The sequence below is a fragment of the Syzygium oleosum genome, unplaced genomic scaffold, assembly GCF_021117445.2.
Source record: "Syzygium oleosum isolate NSW1041296 unplaced genomic scaffold, Sole_v2.1 Sole_v2.09, whole genome shotgun sequence".
Classification (NCBI taxonomy): domain Eukaryota; kingdom Viridiplantae; phylum Streptophyta; class Magnoliopsida; order Myrtales; family Myrtaceae; genus Syzygium; species Syzygium oleosum.
The window spans coordinates 4,097,998-4,120,462 of record NW_026607493.1 but is presented as its reverse complement, the minus strand read 5'-3'; the positions used below and the strand labels follow the sequence as shown (position 1 = coordinate 4,120,462).

Genomic DNA, 22,465 nt, shown 5'->3' with positions numbered 1-22,465 from the left:
CCGGGGGTCTGCCTTGAATCCTTTGTGGTAGTTAGACATGGCCACGGGCCGGTTTTGGCCCGGAACCAGCTCAAGTCAAACCCGGGACCAGCCCGTTGACCGGGCCCGCTGTTCGGAACCGGCCCGGAATAGCCGGTTCCGAGCCCGGTTCCAAAAAAAAAAAAAAACTGCAGCAGGCCTAGGGCAGGCGGTCAAACAAGCATTTAGTGCCGGAGGTAATATTTTGGATGAACAACGTTCAAGATTAGTTCCGGAATCAGTGGAGGCTCAAGCTTGCGTCGATGATTGGACGAAGGCTCAATATCGACAACAAGAGATAGATCGGAATAATGAATTCGAATTCTTTGACGACGAAGATACCACCACTGCCGGTACCGGTACCAAAACGGGTAGCGACGACTGAGGGTAAAAGAACTACATGGATTTTGATTCTTCTATCCCCAAGAAGATATGTAAGGCGCTTAATGATAATTCATTAAGTTCAAGCCCCATCTCTTTCTCTCTTTTTTTCCCCAAATTTGATTACAATGTACATTTTGATTACATTTTATATTGAATAATTCATTATTTCATAATTTGATAATTCATTATTTTTTTATTTCATAATTTATTTTTTTAATTTTTACCGGCCGGTTCCAAACCGGGCTGGAACCTGAACCGGAACCGCCAGTTCCGAACCGTGGGCATGTCTAGTGGTAGTTACCAAGGGTACCTCACCAAAGTAGAGGAAATCTAAGCTTTTAACTGGGGTCGCCCTGCCTGTCTAAGTGCAAACTAAGGGTGTGCAAAGGAGCCGGGAATTGCCGGGACCAAACCGGAATTAGCGGTTCCTGGTTCCAATTTATTAGAAACGGTGAGTACCGGTATGGTTCCCGGTTCTAGCGTGGAACTACCCACCTGCCCACTGGATCGAATCGGTAATATATATAAATAATTTTGAAGAAAAATTTCCAACAAAAAAAAAAGAAAACATTTTAAGAAAAATGAAAACTAAGTGCTCGTCTCGTCTTACTCTCACTTTGTCTAATTCATTTTTTTATCTCCTATTCATGGTCTCGACTCTTAAGCTCATCGCCCGTTGACTTACGGCCTCGGCTCTCAACTCCCATTAACTCATGGCCACGCCTCCCACCGTTCATCGCCTCCCTCTCTCACTCTCGGTCACCTCCGTTTGCATGAAGATTGGTGGGACCGGTTCCATGGACCCACCTGGGAACTAGATCGGACTGGCAGTTCAGTTATCGGGTGGATCCATGGAATCAACGAGTGGTTCCGAGTTTCAATTTTTCGGAACCGGTCCTTAGTGGGCAGTTCCCGATTCTACGGTGGGAACTGCCCACTCAGACCATGCTCACCCATAGTGTAAACACTGAGCATGCCGATAAGAATGCATTTTTTATTTTAACGTACTAATGCTCTCACGTCCAATCCCTCAATTGGTGAGGATATTTTTCCCTCTCTCCAATGAATACCCCTGAATTTAACGTCTCAGAGTTCATACGAAGTAATTTAAGGACTTACTTAGGTAAAAAGCTCATGATAATAAATACAATAGAAAAAATGTTAATACCACGAAAAATCTCAAACTGATACCACACGTGATAAGTTTACTCTAAACTAATTTTTTTACCATAAAAAACTTCAAATTTGTACATCTGTGACAGATTTACATAAATTAACTTTTGACCATCAAAAACTCAAAATTAGTATATTTATGATAAATTTATTTTCCATTAAATTGGATTAAATCTCGAAAAACCATAAAATGGTTAAACGGCAAACTTGCTTGTCGACAAACTTTCACAAAATGGATTAAGGGGGTGTTTGGTTTAGCTTTGTGAAGGAGCTTTGAGCCTCGAAAGCCCCTTTCCAAAATCCTGGGGTGTTTGGTTCAGCTTTCATGCTAGCATTGGCCAAATGCTAGCATTTGGAATGCTACTGTTCACGTCTTTTTTTTTTTTTTTTTTTTTTGGTTTGAAGCTGTTCATCTTCTTCACCAGGCAGGGCGAGGACGGCCGGCGAGGGTGGCCGGCGAGGGAGAAGGGCCGCGCGAGGTCGCCTGGGACGGCGACCGCCCAGCGAGCGCCGCCGCCGCCCCGGGTCGCGCGACCCAGTGGCGAGGCCCGGGTCGAGCGACCCAGGGCCGTCGCCGCCGGGTCGTGCTACCCTGTGGCGGCGGCTGGGTCGCGCGACCCCGCCGAGGGTCGCCCGTCTCGGCGACCGCCGGCGGCGACAGATCTGGCTCGCCGGGGGTCGCCCGACCTCGAGCGACGGCCGCCGGCGCCAGATCTATCTCGCCGGCTCCGACGATGGGTAGGTTAGTTTTTTTTTTTAATAAATAAGATAATTCTCAAAGTCCATTTGCAAAAAAAATTCACCAAACACTATATTTTGGCAAAAGTAGCTTTACAAAATATTTTTACCAAACACCATTTGCATTTTCCCAACAGGCTTTCACCCAAAGATATTTATATTCTCCCAAGTAGCATTTTCAAAGTTGAACCAAACAGGTCCTAAATCACGCTAAACGGCGCGTCGTGGATGACGACAAACTTGCTTGGTGTGGAAGCGAACGACACGCGCTGCCTCGCTTCCTTCCCCGCGACGCGGTGTCTCTCCTAATCAACGAATCTTCAATCCAATCAAAATTCCCAAATTCATCCCGCCATTTTCCAGCGAAATCCCCAAACTCTCCCCCGCCACCCTCCCCTTTCGCCCCGAACGTCCGCCGGGACAAGACCGTCAATCCGTCGAGCGAATTTCAAAAAGGAAATCTAAATTGTTCCTTTTGAAAAAATTGCCAAGACCCCCCCCCCCCCCCCGTAATTCTTTAAAACTCAGACCACCACCACCACCGTCGTCGTCGTCGTCGTCGCCGCCGCCGCCGCCGCCGCCTCCATGGCCACTCTCTCCGCCGTCTCCTCCCCTCCGTGGCCGAATCACCCTCGGCCGGCCCCCAATTCCGACGACTTCATCCCCCAACCCGACCCCTCCGATCTCTCCCAGACCGTAGATTCCCTCTCTCTGATCCCCGACGGCGACGACCCCCACCGCCGGAACCCTAGCCCCGACCCCGCCTCCGCCCCGGCCAATCCCGCCCCCTCTCCGGCCGACCCGCCCGCCCCTCCTCCCAAGCTCCTCCACCTCTCCTTCAACCAGGACCACACCTGCTTCGCCGTCGGCACCAGCCACGGCTTCCGCATCTACAACTGCGAGCCGTTCCGCGAGATCTTCCGCCGCGACTTCGGTGCGGGCGGCGGCATCGGAGTGGCGGAGATGCTCTTCCGCTGCAACATCCTCGCCCTCGTCGGCGGTGGGCCGGCCCCTCAGTACGCGCCCACCAAGGTCATGATCTGGGACGACCACCAGTCGCGGTGCATAGGCGACCTCACGTTCCGGGCCGAGGTGCGGTCGGTGCGGCTGCGGCGGGACCGGATAGTGGTGGTCCTGGAGCAGACGGTGTTCGTGTACAACTTCGCGGACATGAAGCTGTTGCACCAGATTGAGACGATCGCCAACCCCAAGGGGCTCTGCGTCGTGTCACAGACCGCAGGGTCGCTCGTGCTGGTCTGCCCGGGGCTCCAGAAGGGGCAGGTCAGGATCGAGCATTACGCCTCGAAGAGGACCAAATTCATCATGGCGCACGATTCACGGATCGCGTGCTTCGCGCTCTCTCAGGACGGCAAGTTCCTGGCTACGGCAAGCACGAAAGGGACTCTCATCAGGGTCTTTAATGCGGTTGATGGCACTCTGTTGAAGGAGGTCAGTTGACTTGATTGAGGAATTAGTCTATTTGGAACTGGAATGTGGCTTGTGCATTTAATTTCAGCTGAATTGAGGTGCCCAATGCCCTTTGTTGAGCTGAGAAACGAGTGAGTTGGAAGAACATTTGAATTGTCAAATGACCTACTCCTGTTAGGAGAAAATATTACAGCAAAAGATGGGTTTGAAATCTGGAAAATGACTTTGATGAATAAAACTATTAGACAGTGTCATGACCAATTGTATCGGGGTTATGCGGTGAGTAGTGTTTTGTTTTGTAGGAGCTGGTTACTTGTAAATAACATCTACCATATTGTGTAAACGTTTATTTGTAGTTGTATTTGCTTGATTTGGTTGGACTACGTTATGTAACTCATAGTTCCATTAGTCTCATACTGTTGCAAATGCCAATTATAGTTTATTATCGTCAATCCTGTTCCGTGTGGATGATTTTATCCTGGACCTTTTTATTTGATAGTTAGGTTGGAACATTTGGTTTTATGATGCTGACTGGTAAGTTACATCAGTTTTGCGTCCACCATGTTAAGACACCTTGAGTATTCTGGCAAATCAGTTGTTGCTGGTAAGATGTAGTGTTACATATGTGCTGTTCCTACCATTGACAGCCATGTACTGTAGTTGATCTCCATTTGTTTCCCTTACGAGCAGTTGGCTCTAGGTTCAGTCCTTGTTATGTCTTATATCGCGTTGGTCAAATTAAAGAATCTTCAGTTGCATTTAGAAAGTTTCCGTTGGCTCAATATTTTGAATCATGGACCAATCCATATGGAAGTTTAGTGTGTGAAGCCTCTGGACTCCTTTTCAAAGCTTTTTGCATTATAGAAAAAGGTGAACATTTTTGACACAATTGCACTTGTTGGCAATTTCATTTTGGCCGTCACTTGTGGGCATTTCACAGAGAGAAACTGGGTTGATGTTGTGACTGCTAATTTTAATTTTCTTTGAGTTAGCTTCTGGATTTTGATGCTTTGTGTATGACAGCGTAATTTGTCTAAGTCGTCCTAGTATGGTTTCCATCCAGCATCAAAATTTTCATAATGCTGACAATTCATTATATCGAGATATAAACTTATATTCATATAACATGTTCTGTTGGGCTTCTTTTACATTTTTCTGAGTTAGTTTGATTATTCTTCTGAAAGATTTGAATGAATACCGTTGTAATTAATTTTTGTCATGATTCTGAAACATATTGATGATTCCAATCAACAAAAACATATGCAGATGAGAAGAGGTGCAGATAGAGCGGAAATCTATAGCTTGGCTTTCTCATCAACTGCACAGTGGCTAGCAGTTTCAAGTGACAAGGGTACTGTCCATGTTTTTGGCCTTAAAGTCAACTCAGGATCCACAGGCAATGATGCTTCTGGAAGTGCATCCGATTCTAGTTCTGCTGTTATATCGTCAAATTCATCTCTCTCGTTTATCAGAGGTAAAATGCCTCCTGTTGACAACCAACCTGTGTGCTATCACTAAGTTTTAATTTCATGGTGAATAATCAAGCAAATTGCTACTTTTTCATTTCTGATGGTTTTGGATGTTCATATAGCATTCTTGATAAATATGTTTGAGCCGAACTAGTGAAACTTGTCCTCCAGAAGATGCCGACACAATTTATCGATGATCATCATACTTGCAATCTGCTTTGCTCTTGCTTCAACATAGATTGTTGTTGAATGTCTTCTGATGCAGAAATAATTGACATTCTATCACCTTTCTAGGGTCATGGATGTCATAGAAACTTTGATATTGCCAGAGAATTACTTGCAATAAGTTGGCTTAACTTTGATGCTATTTTAGGATATGTTTTCGCTGCTGATGTTTCTTGCTAAGGTTTATGTAAAAATGAAATTCAATCAATACATCCCATGTGTCACGACATGGAGCAAAAAGATGCTCCTCATTTACAGCATAATGAAGATTCTCTCAGGCTCAGCTTGTGCTGGAAAGCATAAAAGCATTTTAGATACTCAATTCACCTGCAGGCTTAAATCTAGTTGTCATCTGGAGGACTCTGACCAAATAGAATGGAACTATGAGATATACCATATATGGTCTCAACCCATCATTTCTGTATATCCTGAGAGTCTTCAGTAAACAGCAATGTGTAGTTTTGAGAGCCGTAGGTATAGTGTATTAGGCAATCGGATTAGTGTCATGTCTTTGTTCGTCTACTAATAATAACTTTGCTTCTTACTGCATTTCAACCGAGTTAGTTTTAAATGTGAATTTTCTTGTGCAGGAGTTTTGCCTAAATATTTCAGCTCAGAGTGGTCTGTGGCTCAGTATCACTTGCGTGAAGGGTCTCCATATATTGTTGCTTTCGGTCACGAGAAGAACACAGTTGTCATTCTTGGAATGGATGGAAGGTATTTCCATATTACTGTATAATCTACAGCCTTGCATGAAGAGATGTCATATATTGAGGAAAAGGTCTGCGCGTTTGGTTTTGATCTCCATGTTCGTACCCCAGTTTGTAGCTTTTCCTCTCTCTGGTGCCGCTTTCTATTGAAAAGTGGCAAAGCGCTGCTAGATGACATTTAGCATACGACTACCTACTTTCTTTCATCCATCATCATCATCTCTCTCTGTCTCACTCTCTCTCTGAACTTTATGTGTAAGGCCATATATGGAATTGGCTCTTAATCAACCTTGGGCTGAATTTGTTTGCAGCTTTTATCGATGTCAATTTGATCAAGTAACTGGTGGAGAGATGACCCAGCTGGAGTACCACAACTTTCTGGAATCCCAAGCCTCGTGATGACTCCTTCCCGCACTTTTTCTCTGCTCTATATCGTGTAAGTTTTTTAATGTCCCTATATAGAACTTTCTTGTACCTTATGTAGATTCCACAGTATTGTGTAAAGTTGGCATGTGATCTCCCTTTGTCCGGAGAGAAACGATGTAAAGACCGAAAAAAGAAAAAAAAAAAAAAAAAAAAAAGAAGTGCGACGCATCCTCGATTTCTTCCCTACTCAAGCAATTCCGGCTGAACAATACGAAACAATACCGTAATCATCCGCAACATCGTCGCCCAATTCCGAAGAACATTAGTTCCTGGGGCTTGTGTCGAAGTTGATTCTTTGAAGTGCTCGCGAACAAAAGGAAGAGCAGGATTTGCGAAATCTGCATACCCTCCCCCTTTTGACGTGCGAAAGGTGGACACATGCAGGGGACAGATGCGTACTGGGTTTTGAATTATGGATTTGCTTTTGAATTATTCAGAAAGATGCCCGCCGACATCTTTTGTCGTCCTGAGCACATGTGGTTCAAGCTTAGCAATTTGAAAGATAGGGAGATTCAGAAAGTCGCTCCTCCTCGAGCATTTTCTTCGATTTCATTTAACTATCTACAAGACTTTTTAGACCAGCTTTCAATCTAGGATCCCCGCGAATCGAATCGTGCGGACATATGTTATTGAGGGTCTACGGGTCTAGTCTAGTAACGATTTCGTGTTGGAATGGAGCCCCTAGGCTTGCTACATCTACAAGGGACTCAGGGGACCATCCCTCCTACCTGTCGCCCCTGGTAACTAAGAGCGAGTGAATTCAATCTTTCCCCAGTCTTTACATTGATGAGGACAGTTCGTTTTGACTATGGTTAAAATTGCGATCTTCGTCGCCCAACCACCCTCGAATGTACTCGCGAGCAATCGGAGAATCGGTGTTGCTGCCGACAAAACGACTCTGTCGAGATCTTCTTCGCTCGACTAAAACTACTCTAACCGACCAAAAAAAAAAAGACTAAAACTACTCTTCTTTTCTTTTTACTCCACATTTCAAAGCCCCGTTTCATTTTTCTTACTTCAATTTTTTTTGGCCCAAGAAAAGGTACCCTTTCAATGTGTGTGTATATATATATATAAAGAAGGGCCTGATTCCTTTAAAAATCCCCCAACTTTAGGTTAAATCCCAAATCTATCCCGAACTCTGTTTTGTCTTAAAAAAAACTCAAAACTTTAGATTCAGTCCTAAATCTGCCCCAAACTTTTTTTTGTCTAAAAAAAATCTCCAAACTTTAAGTCCAATTCTAAATCTGTCTCAAATTTTACTTTGTGTAAAACAAAATTACCAAAATTCAATTTATTTTCAAAAATATACTTCTGTGATCCAGTTTTAACTTAACATGACACTTCCATATCGATAACAAATCCATAGCAACAAAGTAATGTGGCTTTTTTTTAGACAATGAAAAGTTCGGGGAAAATTTGGATTGAACCTAAAAATTGGATTTTTTTTAAATTAAAAAAAATTAGGGTGGATTTGTTATCGTCCCTAACTTTCATATCCTAGAACGGTTTTATTTTGGAGAATTTCAACAATTTTTATTGGGTTTGATTTGTTATCGAAGTGGAAATGTCACATCGGTCTGTACCTATTACCACATTACTTTGTTAATGTGGATTTGTTATCGAGGCGGTGAGAGGATCTGGAGTATATTTTTTGAAAATAAATTGAAATTTGCGATCTTTTTACACAAAACAAAATTTGGGGCAAATTTGAAACTAAACTTAAAGTTTGGATTTTTTTTAGACAAAAAAATGTTCGGGTCAGATTTGGGACTAGTTCAAAATTTGGGATTTTTTTCGAGATAAAAAAAAAATTTAGATAAATTTGAAACTTGATCTAAAGTTGGGATTTTTTAGGGAATTCACCCTAAGAAGAGGGCAAACTATAAAAAAATCCGAGGGTTCATTCGGACACGTCCCATGCCATGCACAAAGACCCTGCAGCTGTATTACGTGACGTTACATATCGCAGACGTGGGTGTCGTGTACGCATTCTGAGGCAAAGGCGATGTCGGATCTCAAAGACGATTCGTGAAAGTCTCTAAAAACATCAGATCGCTGCACTGAAATTTGTGGTTTGATTTGACCGATTGTTATTTACTCGCCCTTCTGTAGAAAAACACAAAACGAGAAAAAAAAAATTTGTTACGATTAAATTATGCAGCGGACAGCCTCGGCTCCCTCCATCAATCGAGACTCTGAAAATTATCTCCTTGCCCGAGAAAAATTGAAGTACGAAAAAAGAAAAAAGAAAAATAGAGGAAATTATTTACCAAAAAGAGTGGGCCAACATCTTTATTTTCCTATTAAACAATGAACGGTCTATCTAACTTAGGAAGGACGCCGGCCCACATGATAGGTTGATGTCAGAAACTGCATCGACAAACCAAAGGCTTCATTAGCAACCTAGTTAAAGTTAATCCCCAGAACTTAATTACTATTAATACAATCATAAGAGTTTCACATGTAAAACTTTGCGCTCGCGGCCTCGGAAATTCTATACCCTCCAATATTTCGTGGTCGAAATAAGTAACATGAAATTTTTTTGATACGTATAATTTGATAAAGCGGTTACTCATATGAGCTCTTATCTTTTAACTATAGAGATCAACACGAGGCATTCGCTGGTTCAGGTTGGTCAGGTCTCTCTAATGCGAGCGATGCGGAGTCCCCCTTTATGGGTCTTCGAAGACACCTTGATGGCGTCTTTCAAGGAGCGCAACAAGCACGAACACCGACGGGGGAGCTAGGGTTAATAACTTAGTGAGCAAACTCAATTTGTGAAGTAATTACGACTACATATATATACTTACATGGTTAAATTTTAATCTCGTACGAGGGACAGTTTCTCTAGTAAGAAATAAACAAAAAGATCGGAATCAAATTAATGGAACAATCTAGACCTGTTATAGGCTGGGTTGTTATATGGATTAGTTATATGCAATAAATGGATTTAGACCCAACTCAATGGGTCATAAATGGGTATTAAATAGATTCACAACTTATTTAGACCCAACCCACCTCTATGACTCTCTCTCGCCCTCACTCGATCTCAGACTCTCTCACTCTATGCTTTCACTTTAATTTGGGTATGAATTTTCCTAAATTGGGTTAAATATATAAGTGCTTTAGTAATATGGGCGGATCGGATACGAGTCACTAGATTTGTATTACACGGAAATGAGTCAAAATGGGTTCAATTGGTCAATTTAGATCAGATCATTTTTTACTCGATCCACCCGTTTGATAGGTAAAGAACAATCTCTTCGAGTCAATGCATATGGCGATGGGAGGCTAATCTACATTTAACAGCTCCATTAAAGACCAAGCTTAGACGAAACCACAAGTCAACTAGCTTAAACCCTAGAAAAGAAAAGGAACCAATCGTGATTATTTGTAGTTATACTTTTGTCCATCGCTGCATTGGTAGTGCCATTAGTTCTCTGGGTCTGACGGTCATTAACTTTCACGGTCTTTGACCGTTCCATGAGCAAATCGACCCCATTCACCAACTATAGAGATCAAGGGCCGCATGAAGGCCTTTTTTATATTGGGATTGTGCTCTTAATCCAAGGTAGATTATGAATTCCGAAGTTCCATCCGAGCATTGGGATTCAGAGCGAAGCATGTGATGGACTGAAATTGAAACTGCGCTGTATACTTTAATAATTTCCATATCTGTGAAATTCAAAAGCTACATATATATTATAAGCTTGCCAAACAAATATTAAAGAAAAAGACTGTACCATATGATATAAGTGGTCCTCCAAAAAGTTTTGCATTCTAAATTAATGCTTCGTAATTAGCGAACGGCGCAGGCATAAAGAAAGAGGATTATTCAGAAACTTGGACCTCCAAGTTTTGATTAACCCAATGGGAACCGGTTGAAGCACCAGAACTTGCTGACCACGAGTCCAATAATTCACTATTTAATCTCTTGTCTTCGTCAGGGGAAAAATTCCACAGTCTCCCTTTTCATGCCTTCTTTCTTGACTTTGTTTCGTTGCGTAGCTTTCGTGTGATTCGACCATACATTTTTGTTGTCGCGGGAGAAGATCAACATGTTGTTAAAAGAGAAAAGGAAAAAAAAGGACAAGCAAGCTAGAGATTGCTCCGAAAGCAACATGCTTTTGTAAAACGGAAAAATTAACACAGTGATGTAAATTCGATTCTAAACTTTTTGATTTGCCTATGTAGTTTTAAATATTTGCGTGGAATTCCAATACAGTTCTTCCAATCAATTACCGTCAGCAATCGTTAACGTGACGAATCACAAGCTGTCCACATCAACATGCCATATAGGAGGGTCAGCGATGACGGGAAGCCACGTCAGCGATATGCGACGGTAATTGATGGGAAGGACTACACTAAAATTTTGTGCAAAACTTGCCAATGGAACCAGTTGAAGCAATTGAAGCACGGAACCGGCTGAAGCAAAACTTGCAAATGGAACCATCAAGTTTTGATTAACCCAACGGAACTGGTTGAAGCACCAGAACTTGCTGACCACGAGTCCAATAATTTACTATTTAATCTCTCGTCTTTTTCGAAGGGAAAAATTCCACCGTATCCCTTTTCACGCCTTCTTTTTACTTTGTTTCCCTATGTGGCTTTCGTGTAATTGACCAAACATTATAGTTGCTGCAGTAGAAGCTAAACATGTTGTTAAAAAAAGAAAGACAAAAAAAAAGGACAAGAAAAATGAAACTAAAGATTGCTTAGAAAGCAACATGCTTTCGTAAATATAGAAAAATTAACGATTGAGTCCTAAACTTACTATTGTGATGTCAATCCAGTTTTAAATTTTTTAATTTTGTTAATATAGTCATAAATCTTTATATGAAACTCCAATATAGCCCTTCCGGCTAACGCGTTGATCCACAAGTTGTCAACGTCAACTTGCCACAGAGGAGGGTCGTCTATGACAAGAAGCCACGTTGAGAAAGACGCTTTCGATTCACAATAAAAATCAACTCTAATTGCATTCCGAGATGCAAAATTCTATGTTTAATCGATAGTACTTTCTAAGTCCACGAAAAGTTTAGGATTGAAATCGTATCTGCACAATAAGATTGTGACTAATTGGGTAACCACCCCTTCGTAAACATCTTGTGCTAATCTACTCACTCTTATGAGCTCTTTCACACCTCTTGACAGTTAAGCAGAAGGATCCCTAGTTGGCTGTTTTTCAAAAATAAGAAAAGAAGTGGGACTCTTTTGTGAAAAACGACAAAAATGGGTACTTCAGTTTCGAATAAAGATAATTCATCAAGAACGTTGGCCTAATTCAAAGAAAAAAACACAAACTTTAGGTCGGATGACAATTTTGATCCTAACTTTTTTTTGTCTCGTAAAAAAGCATAAATTTTCACTTAAATCTCAAATCTGACCCCCATTGACTTAGAACCACTAATTATTCAACTTGACTATTCCACCTCAGCAATAATTTCACGTGGCTTGCTGACTGGATTTAAAGTAATATTAATTGTTTTATTTTCTGAGCCATAGCTTGAAAAATAACGGTGAAATTGTTCGTATCCTTCACTTCACCGGCAAGTAAAAAAATCTCCAGATTGAATCTCTCTGGCCATACTTCATCATTTTGTCTTAATTTGAATCTGTAAACCACAGTCCGTCGACAGACACCATGGACGAGATCTGCCAAGCTCACCACCATAACCTTTTTTTTTTCTCAAATAAGGGTTCCTTCATATAGAGAGTCAATCGAGGGGCCAGATTTGGGATAAGAGTGAAAGTTGGCGATTTTTTATGAGACGAAAAAAAGTTGGGCCTAGAATTGTCACTCGACCTAAAGTTGGTGCTTTTTTACGAGACAAAAAAAAGTTGGGGCCAAAATTATCTCTCGACCTAAAGTTGTTGCTTTTTTTTTTTGGAATCAACCCCAAAAACATCTACATGGCGCAAACTGCAAAATGGGGGTTGGGGTTTTAGGGAAAACGAAAGGGCAAAGTTGTAAATTTGAACTCTAATTTGGGCAAGTGCCAAAAATTCATTAAGCCTGGGTAGTTCCTGATTCAATTTTTCAGAACAGGTCCTTAGTGGGCGGATCTCGATTTCATGGTAAGAACCGCTCACCCGGACCATGCTTACCTCTGCTAATCTCCATTAGAGAGACCAAGAGTAATTTGTGAAGCCATCACTTTCATCATCATCATCGCATTGAGTGGTAGGTTTAAAAACAACATGCAACTCCTATCTACCAAACCCTCTCTCTCCGCCCACTTATTTTCCATCTAACTTAATGAACCTATTAAATATCATGGGGTTTGTCAATCACTTCTAGTCTAGAAAATAAGCTCAAGACAAGGCAAAGGCCGTACTCGCTTTCGGGCCCGCTTTCGGTCTGCCCACCAATGAGAACAGCAAACAAATAAATTATTTTCTGACCAATAATACAAATGTACCCCGAACTTTTTAATTTGCTTGATGCGATCCTTGAACCGTTGGTAAAATATCCAATGCAGTCATTCCGTTTGCTATTTTTATTTATTGCCAAGCGAAACAAAGCTAATATCAGTTTATATGGAAACTTTGGTGTACCCATATGCGTGCCATTCATCCGATAAACCCAGAAGAAACATCTGTAAGTTGAGTTTCGACGAAGCATACATTATGTAAAAAGGAAGGACGACGATCGGTCCAATCCTTGTCACAGTCAGAAAGTTTTCGGTACGAAATACAATGCTGCATGTGTGCACTGTGAAAAGTCCAGCTCTTCACATGCACCATGTCTGTGTAGTTAGCGTCTATGCGGCACTCAGAATCCAACCACTCCCCCCAAAGACTTTTTCACGTGTACAAAAGGGCTCCTCGCCCTCTTCGTTCTTCACCCTTCTTCATACTCTTCGCTCTGAAATCTCCCTCCCTCCCTCTCTCCCTCTCTCTCTCTCTCTAGCGAAGTGTGAGAAATGGGAGTGAAGCTGTATGGACACCCGATGTCGTCGTGCACGTTGAGGGTGATGGCGTGCCTCTACGAGAAAGGGGTCGATTTCGAGCTCGTCCCGGTCAACATGTTCGCCGGCGAGCAGAAGATGCCGGATTTCCTCGCCAAGAATGTACAGAAAAAAGACTTGGCCATTCCTATCGACTCTCTTACTGTGCTGTTGTTCAGTGTGTATGACCTCTTTTCTGGGTTGTTTCTGTTAATCATTGCTCTTCTTCTACTTTGATTGCAGCCTTTCGGGAAGGTTCCGGTCCTAGAAGATGGCGATCTTACCATTTTCGGTCAGTTTTTCATGCTCATGTTCATTGTATAGAATGCTTTGACAACCCTCTCTCATTTCTCTTGTTTTCTGGAATATGAAATGATGGTATCAGAATCAAGAGCAATCACGGAGTACATATCCAAGAAGTACAAATCCCCCGGCACCGAAGACCTCCTCCGCTCCGACAGCCCCGAAGAGTCCGTCACCGTCCGCGTCTGGGTCGAGGTGGAGTCCCACCACTTCCAGCCGGTGATGTCGCCGATCATCTTCCAGCACTTCGTGGTCCCGCTCCAGGGCAAGGTGCCGGACCAGGCCCTCATCGACGACCACCTCGCGAAGCTCGCCGGGGTCCTCGACGTGTACGAGGCGAGGCTGGCCAAGACCAAGTTCCTCGCCGGCGACTTCTTCTCCCTCGCCGACCTCCACCACTTCCCCTACATGTACTACTTCATGAAGACGCCGTGGGCTGCGGCGGTCACCGACCGCCCCCGCGTGAAGGCGTGGTGGGAGGAGATGTCCGGGCGGGCGGCGTTCAAGAAGGTGGACGAGGGCATGAAGTTTGGTGAGGATAAGAAGTGAGTGAAGCGAAGCGGAAAAGACCAAAAGAAAAATGAATGTCGTGCGAATGTTTTGCTTTTGATTCAGTGTTAGTGTAGTGCGCGTTCTGCGTGAATTGTGATGGGGGTTCATAGGCTAGTCAGAAGGTGTTTTGTCTGCTGAACTATTGCGAAATCCATTTTCTAGCGAAGTCTATCTCTTAACGACCACGATCAAGCTTTGCAAACGTCGGTCGCCAAAACTGACCTAGGGCAACCCTCTCAAATCTCAATCCCTTTCCGCAACAAGAACATGAAAATTTGGTCGCTAGAACTTCTCACGGCCAAAACTTTGGTGGCCAGAAGATGTAGCGACTACATATCGACTTCTCGCGATCTAGAGACCATTTTCTTATTTCTGTTACGATTTGTGGGTCGCAAACTCCCACTGCTCGCTCGCATAGAAGGCCACCTGATCAGAGATGCCACGGACACGACATGCACATGCGTACAAAGACATTGAGAACCGCGATGAAAGGGCGACGTCGGTGGCGGCAGTTGTAGGCGCGTCGATGAGGGTTAGCCGCAGCAGCAGCACTTCGCTGCGGTGTTATCGGAAAGAAGACGACGGCGAAAAGAGCAAAAGACGAAAGGGAACAAGAAGAAGAAGAAGAAGAAGAAGAAGAGTACATCATAGCGGCTGTCGAAATCAAATGCGTTGCGTTGATATGTCATTCTCTCAACGAAAGTAAATAAGACCATGCCGACAAATCCCCCAGTCAGAAAAAATGCACACAACCCTTCCGTTCCACCCCAAGTCATCTCTCAAGTCATCATCTCTCTCGGTCGCTCTCTCTCTCTCTCTCACTCTGTCTCTGTCCATCTCTTTGTCTCTGTTAGGTGCCATGGCCGCATTATCAGCTGCAAAGCTTTATACTTGCAAAGTCACAGAAAGCAACAGTTCAGTTGACCGTACTAGTGAAAAACAGGGAAAAAGAAGATCAGGAAAAAACGGGAAAAATCTGTATGTGCAGCAGCAAACTTTGCGCTGCACGTGTTATACTGCTTGCCAGTCAAAGCTGCAGAACAGCAATTGAAAATCTTCTGATCATTTCACTTGAAGATCAATTTTCACACGTTGAAAAGAACTAAACAGGGAAAATATGATAAATGATACATGAATTTTGGGCCGACGTGCAATGTGATCCCTGACCTTTTAATTTGTTCAATATGATGATTGAATAATTGATAAACATCCGATATAATCCTTTCAGTTGTTCAAACAACTAATCAGACGTTATTTGATGACGTGAATTATTATATCAAGAGTTGGGTTTTTGAAAACCGCGAGTCAACATATCCATTTCTTCATCCATTAGCTTTATAAAACTTATAAAAAAAAAATTAAGGTGCTAACACGTCCAAACACGTCCATCGTTATTGGATCATTATATCCTAGACTAAGATGAATGTCTAGTGTGAATAATTCGCGTGTAACTTTTCTTTTGCCCACCATTCAAACTCTATATATTGGAAGTCACGTTATTAGATTTCGTTAAACTTGAATTAATGACAAGATGACATTTAATATTGTTATATATTTTAGGGATCAGATTGGGCGTTTATCAATATTTCATTGACCACATTGAACAAATTAAAAGTTTTAAGACGACATTACACATTAAACCGAAGTTCATAGATCATTTGAGTCATTTTTCCGACTAAGAACTAGTTTTTCTCTTTTCAATTGATCCGCAAAGTTATTTTTACAATTGCTTATGGGAAAATGGAAAAGAGAAATTTATAATCCTTTTCTGCAAAAATCACGTGACGGTCCATTTCGTTTTTATAATCCGACAGATGCATATGGAGGGAAAGACATGTGATGTGGGGTTTCCCTTTTGGAACCTGTTTGTTTCCCACATTTTAGAAAGTGATTGTCGACTTTCGCATGAAAATAAGAGAAAAAAGTTTGCCTTAAAATAATGTAATTTATTTTAATCATTTTTCGACCAAAAAAAATAAAATAATGTAGTCATTCTCACCAAAGCCGGATCGAATCTGGCCGTCTCGTGGCCATGGCCGGCGCCGCGCCTAGATCCGAGCTCGCGGCCACGGCCCGAATCCCGGCGTCTCACGGCGAGGGGAGCGGTGGACGGCGGCGGTGGAGAGGCGAGTCAGATTGGAGCGAAGGCCATGGCGCGGCGGACGGCGGACGGCGACGTCGGACGGCGGTGTGTGGTGAAGGGGAGGCCGCTAGGCCCATTACTGCTTATATCTGTACCCGCAGGGCCCAAGTACGGCCCGGCCCATTTCCAATCTCTCACTCTCTTTACCAAACGACCTCAGCCGGCCAGAGCAGAGCAACGGAGAAAACCCCCCCACCCAGCGACGGCGCCGGCGAGCCCTCGCGACCAGGTTCGTCGTCTCCCCGCGACGCCACCGGCAGCGCCGGCCGCCACCAGTTTCGTGCCTACCCGTCTCCCTTGGCCGCGCTGGCGCGTCCACCGCCGTCGCTGTCGGCGAATTTGAATGCGTGGCCCGAGTCTTCTCCTTCGAGACCTTTGAACTTACGGGTGATTCTGATTCCTTTTGCTTTGTTTTCCCCTTTTTTCCTGGTTTGGTTGTATCCGATTCAGATACGCTTTGTAATCCCTCATACCTTGCAGTTTCCAGCTTAACATTAGGAAAAAAGATCGTCCCTTTGATAGTTTGAGATACTGTGGGAGCGAAACCCCCGAAGATTTGATGTTGGTTTTGCAAAATTCTGTTTAGAATGCGAAAATTTTGTTGATGCCTTCTCGGTTAACGATAACTTGTTGTTTTCTTGGTTGAATTTGACACATAAGTTGGAGATAAATGTCCTGCTCTTTTGACAGAAATTCGATGACCACGTTCAGATCACGTTCAGAGAGCCAAAAAGTTTTCTGATTTTGCTTTGATTTTGGGACTTTGAAGTAATTGGTGAATATACTGAAGAAATTGAAGATATCGCGAGAATCGTCCGTGGAAATTTAGAGAGCAATGAGTAATTTAGACTCCAGATGCTGCTCAAATATGAGTTTTGAAGCTGTAATTGAAGCAGCTCAAGTTAGCACTGTTAACATCCTTTGTTTATTTTTTTTTTCACCCATTATAACATAGCGCGGTTGCGGTGAAATGAGCTATGTCCGTGTTCTCGCTACCACATCATGGCAGCTCCTATTTCTGCTATTATCCCGCATTTAAGTCTGTGTGTCTGCGTTATATTGGTCTGCTGATTGCCAAGAAATATACGGAAAATCAAAGCTTTTTGGTTTAGATGAATGTGCAAAAAAATGCTATGTTGATGATTCTTATCAAAAGTCGTATTCAATGTTTATCTTTGCTGACCTAACTGACTTGTTTTTTCTGAGATTAATTGTATGTAGAGATTGTACCATTTAAGGTTTACATGTAGATGTTGATTTTGGTAATGAAGCGAGAATGACGGATATACCTTTTTTTCTGGTTTATAGTAGACAGATCGCGTCCGCACTTTTCAGAGTGTTTGACCTGATAACTAGAAGTAAAACAAGAAGAATGAGGATAGTCGGTCTGACTGGTGGAATTGCATCAGGGAAGAGTACAGTCTCCAACCATTTCAAGGCCCATGGTATCCCTGTCGTTGATGCCGACATTGTTGCTCGTGTATGTTTTCCTTGATATTGCTTAAGTTATGATTATTGGTCCTATTGATTTTTTTGCCTAGTTACGATTCACTTTATATTCCTCAAGAATGTTCCCTTATTCTGGTCTGTTACAATCAATGATCTTTGAAAAGGATGTTTTGAGAGTTTTCCTGAAGTTGAGGACTGTAAATCAATCACGATATGTACATCAAATTCTGTCTAGAAATATGACGGCAAGGGGATGGTAGATGGTTTATTTTATATTCATCGGGTATGTTTCCTATCAATTTCTTTCCTTTTTTAAGAGATATATGAATAACAAGGAGACGTTCTAGAAGTTGGAATCTCCAACAAGGAGAAACATTGTGCAAATTTTGAGAATGCTATTCTTTGAAAGATCTCACTTTCTCGTTTGACTGGTTAAATGATTCTTTTGTTGTTGGCTAAGCAGTTTCCGTGTAAAGGAGCTTTGCATTTTGTTTTTCAGTGTCTCTCCTACTCTAAGCTTCCATAAATATCTGTATACTGATGATTTATGAGACGATAGAGTATGGCAACCTTAAACTGTGTCATGTAAAAACACGCAGATAGTTTCACTTAAGAGTACATGTGAAATACTGCAGGGAGTTGTTCTTGTTCTAGCAAGTTTCAATGATTGTGTGGCTCCATGTAGTGAGGATGGCATCTTGCCACTTGACAGGACTTGAAGAGTATATTTTCCTTCTTGGAATTCTTAAATTCCTTGTTGTGCTTGCAGGATGCATTAAAGAAAGGGACTGGTGGATGGAAAAAAGTTGTTGCTGCATTTGGGGAGGAGATTCTACAAGCTAATGGAGAAGTTGATAGGCCAAAGTTGGGCCAAATTGTCTTTTCTGATCCTGCAAAGCGTCAAGTTTTGAATAGGTAATGGTGAATCTGAACTAAACCTGCAGTACTAGTTCTAGCTTCAAAATGGCGATCAAAGCATGCTGGACACAACAGCAAATTTTGCCTTTCATAAGTACAGATGCATAAGTTTCTGCTTGACTAGGAAGATTTCTTGCTCTGATGAAACAGGGGGCAAATTCTAATTTTTAGTTCGTTTACACCTGCCATGGATGTAGTTGCTGTCTGTAATTTGTGATATCAGTCTGAAATTTTTTCACCTTTGAGTTCTGAATTGTCTTGGTCATAGCTGAGTTATTCATTCTGAAGCCAGTAGCCATGTGCTTTTACTGACGCACCTTGGATTTTCTCATGTTTGTTTGAATGATGCATTAACAGTTGCATAGATCTTCAAGATAAGAAATCTTCCAATCTTCTAATTTCCTGAAGCTTTCTGTGCTTACTTATGTTTAGGCTGCTGTCTCCTTACATATCATCTGGCATCTTCCGAGAAATTTTGAAACTTTGGTTGAAAGGACATAAGGTTATTGTCCTTGACATCCCTTTATTGTTTGAGGCAAAGATGGATAAGTGGACAAAGCCCATTGTTGTTGTCTGGGTCGATCCAGAAACTCAGCTTCAACGGCTTATGGCAAGAGACAGAACAAACGAGGAAGATGCTAGGAACAGGATAAATGCTCAGATGCTGTTGGATTTGAAAAGGTCTAAGGCAGACATAGTAATTGACAACACTGGATCATTAGAGGACTTAAATGAGCAGTTCCGGAAGGCTCTGTTCCAAGTCACAAGGCCCTTGACATGGACAGAATTTGCACTTTCTAGACAAGGAGCTTTGTTGGCTCTTTTCTCGATCACCATCGGTGTTCTGGCATTCAGAAAAGCATCCTTGTAAAGGTGATTGCTGTTCAAGCTACAATACAATGTCCAATTCGTCAATCGCTATTTAATATCAGAAATTTGTTGCAAATGTTTTTAGTGCTAAAGCAAATAACTCAATAATAAAATGACGCATTTACAGTTAAACTTTTTCAGGAGTTCCCATCAGTCTTGCTTCTCCTTATGTTTGATGATATCTCATCTTCATTATGAACAGGATGCACATGTTATCTGTGAGTACATCAGCATACACACATTAATATGCAGATATATTGGACTAATATCTGATAGTTCTCGCGACTTGCGTATTATTGTCCAGTGAGTTTCTTGTCAGGAAATAATCACAGACATAGCTCATAAATATAAACACTGTTGCGTCTGATCAATCTACTCAAGTTTACATCTCCATTTTGTTCACAAGTTTCACTTGTTGCTGGATCCTATTACTGAACTCATAGATTTGTGTCAATCCCTTGAGTGGGCATATCATTACTTGATTTGTGTTCTGTTGGAGGTACTGATTAAGTCACCATGAATGTTGCGGCTCCAAACCTCTCACAGATTGATGGCTTTATCTACTAGGCGTTTCATGAAACTAGAATTTTGTGTAAGAACTTGATCAACTCCTGGAAATAAACTTATCTGCGGCTTTAAAAGTAAAATAGTCTGTTTGAAGTAGGTGTTATTGTTTCCTTGAGTCTTTGTTGATTGTCAAAAAGATGTATATGCGTTCATTGTTTATTTGAAGCTTTTTCTTGACTGAGGAAATTATTTAGGAATGGTTCATCACCACAATTAGAATCAAGTCCACATCAGTGAGTATGTGGATTGCACTAATATCCCTATATCTTTTCATTTAATCAAGATGACTAATGTCTATCTCTATTCAGTGAAAAAGTAAAATTAACCCATTATTTTAATATTAAAAGTTTGCTTTAGATAAGTTCAACTGCAATATCTCCTTTTTATAGTAGTTACCATATTATATTGCTTTGTTAGTGCCACTAAAAGTGAAAAACAGAGTAGTTTAATTATTTTGAATCAGTGACAATCTTTGTCTTTTCCATTCTCAAATGCGTTCGTTGTCTTCTTTGTCTGTGTTCATGCTTTTGGTTTTCTTTCCAGGATAGCTTGTCCTGGCAACCACAACCAGAGTTTTGTTCTTTGTTAGAAGAAAGCATTCTTGTTTATTATAATAGTGTAAAATAAACTTGGTCTTATAGAGTAACATAGATTAATTACACTTGTATGATTCCGTACAGGTGTGGGATTTTTATTAGCACTTTCCATAATGTAATTTGTTTCTGAAATGTTAAGAACTAATTTCCCTTGCCAAAATTATCTCACTTCCTAAGTTCTACGTTTTTCATGATTTTGGATACATTTTACTTGTTCATTTGTTACTTCTTGGACTCTCTCCTCCGTCCAGAGCAGAAGGATCACACGAGTGATGACAATAGAGAGAGTGAAGAAGGAGACGAGACTTTATTCTCTTAGTGCAGTCGTAATCTTCTATCTCTTGCGCTTTTCATTAGGTTCATTGATAAGTGAAAGTATAAAAGCCTATTTACACGGAGAAATCGTTTGCTCCAACCACATCGGCTATTCGTTCAATTGCGCTATCTGTTGTATGCTGTTGTTTACGTCATTAGTAAACCTAACAAAGAAAACCCTATTTTTCGGTAGGTCATGCAGCATTCCGATTGTGCAATTACTTGTTTGGTTGGATGATATTTTGCTTTCTAAGGAACTAAAAAGCATGGTCCTATCAAGATTCAAGAATAGAGACATATGTGGTTACATTGTCATCATGTGTCAATGCTCAGTCCTTGAACAAGTTCCTTAATGCATAAGAAAGAGACCCGTGAGTGGCTTTGGATTTGCTAACAAGTTGATGTCCTTTTATCTTTGAAAGTGGGAGGCAAAAGATCATTATTACATACTTTCATTTCCTCTTTTCATTTCATGCACGTACTGATTATTTTGGCTTCATGTGATAATTGTACTTAAGATTTCTGGTGCCAGATCTCATCAAGAAAGTGAAGCCAAAGTAAATGGGGCACTCACGTAAAGTCATCATTTTTATGTTCAATGACTGAAAAAATACAGAAGAAAAGACCTGCAACAGCACTTACCGGGCTATTTCAATCGAAATATGTGAGAGATCAATACTGGCTGACATATATTTCTAAAGCTGTAAAGCAAAGATCTTTTGGCTATGTTTTAATTGAGTGCACCCAGTCTTGACCAATCATTTTGCTCTCAGAACCTTCTAGTTCTTGAGGCCATCTCTGTTAATTTGACAGGTACGATTAAGAATCATACGAATTCTGCAAGTTCTAAGACTCACGGTAAGGAATGATTGCTCTGAACTATTCAAGAAGTATGCGAGAATATTCTATCAAAATACCATTATGCAGAGTATGATATGTATATCTTCTCTTTCTACTTCGAAAGAAAAGTCATATCGATGTCAATGCCTCCCCCCAAAAAAAAATTGTTTCAATCCAAGTCCACTTGTCAATTTCACAAGCAATTGTTCGAAAGTTCTTACCTAGATTTCAGTCTATATAGATCCGCATCATTATAGTCGTTTGATTATGTGGGTTAACGTCCACACATTCGATGATTATGATCATGTTGGTCTATGTCGATAGAGTCGGTCTAACTCATTGCAATGTTGTGTACTTAATCAAACTGCTATTAGCTCGACTTCAGTAT

At 41.6% G+C, this 22,465-nt stretch overlaps 3 protein-coding genes across 6 annotated transcripts in view; all 3 read left to right on the top strand.

Moving 5' to 3' along the window:
- LOC115673716 (glutathione S-transferase F13-like) overlaps positions 1-14,545 on the top strand; it is a 47,460-nt gene extending 32,915 nt beyond the window's left edge. For both annotated transcript variants that reach the window (XM_030595967.2, XM_056314306.1), the window contains exons 2-4: positions 13,488-13,647; positions 13,768-13,816; positions 13,910-14,545. In XM_030595967.2, the coding sequence (XP_030451827.1) occupies positions 13,501-13,647; positions 13,768-13,816; positions 13,910-14,376 (663 nt within the window). In that variant the 5' untranslated portion in view covers positions 13,488-13,500 and the 3' untranslated portion in view covers positions 14,377-14,545. The remainder of the gene's footprint in view (positions 1-13,487; positions 13,648-13,767; positions 13,817-13,909) is intronic.
- Positions 2,808-6,671, top strand: LOC115673672 (autophagy-related protein 18a-like). Its single transcript, XM_030595905.2, has 4 exons — positions 2,808-3,762; positions 5,008-5,215; positions 6,026-6,152; positions 6,457-6,671. The coding sequence occupies exons 1-4, from the start codon at positions 2,899-2,901 to the stop codon at positions 6,542-6,544; spliced, it is 1,287 nt and encodes a 428-aa protein (XP_030451765.2). The 5' UTR covers positions 2,808-2,898; the 3' UTR covers positions 6,545-6,671.
- Positions 14,546-16,374: 1,829 nt separating the features above from the next.
- On the top strand, positions 16,375-19,835 carry LOC115673656 (dephospho-CoA kinase-like). 3 transcript variants are annotated; one of them, XM_056314692.1, is made up of 4 exons: positions 16,682-16,909; positions 17,834-18,002; positions 18,741-18,886; positions 19,322-19,835. In XM_056314692.1, exons 2-4 carry the CDS (start codon positions 17,895-17,897, stop codon positions 19,758-19,760), a joined length of 693 nt encoding a protein of 230 aa, XP_056170667.1. In that variant the 5' UTR covers positions 16,682-16,909; positions 17,834-17,894; the 3' UTR covers positions 19,761-19,835. The 3 variants fall into 3 exon arrangements, with proteins under 3 accessions (XP_030451744.2, XP_056170667.1, XP_056170666.1); XM_056314691.1 differs by having other exon boundaries at positions 16,684-16,909; positions 17,831-18,002; XM_030595884.2 differs by lacking the exon at positions 19,322-19,835 and having other exon boundaries at positions 16,375-16,909; positions 17,932-18,002; positions 18,741-18,814.
- Positions 19,836-22,465: the final 2,630 nt, after the last annotated feature.

Bases quoted from the DNA above. Each gene is read 5' to 3' on its own strand.
- LOC115673672 (XM_030595905.2), top strand. From the start codon at position 2,899: ATGGCCACTCTCTCCGCCGTCTCCTCCCCTCCGTGGCCGAATCACCCT. The intron at 5,216-6,025 runs GTAAAATGCCTC...TTTCTTGTGCAG, and splicing joins ATCTCTCTCGTTTATCAGAG to GAGTTTTGCCTAAATATTTC. The intron at 6,153-6,456 runs GTATTTCCATAT...ATTTGTTTGCAG, and splicing joins ATTCTTGGAATGGATGGAAG to CTTTTATCGATGTCAATTTG.
- LOC115673656 (XM_056314692.1), top strand. From the start codon at position 17,895: ATGAGGATAGTCGGTCTGACTGGTGGAATTGCATCAGGGAAGAGTACA. The intron at 18,003-18,740 runs GTATGTTTTCCT...TTGTGCTTGCAG, and splicing joins ATGCCGACATTGTTGCTCGT to GATGCATTAAAGAAAGGGAC. The intron at 18,887-19,321 runs GTAATGGTGAAT...ACTTATGTTTAG, and splicing joins AAGCGTCAAGTTTTGAATAG to GCTGCTGTCTCCTTACATAT.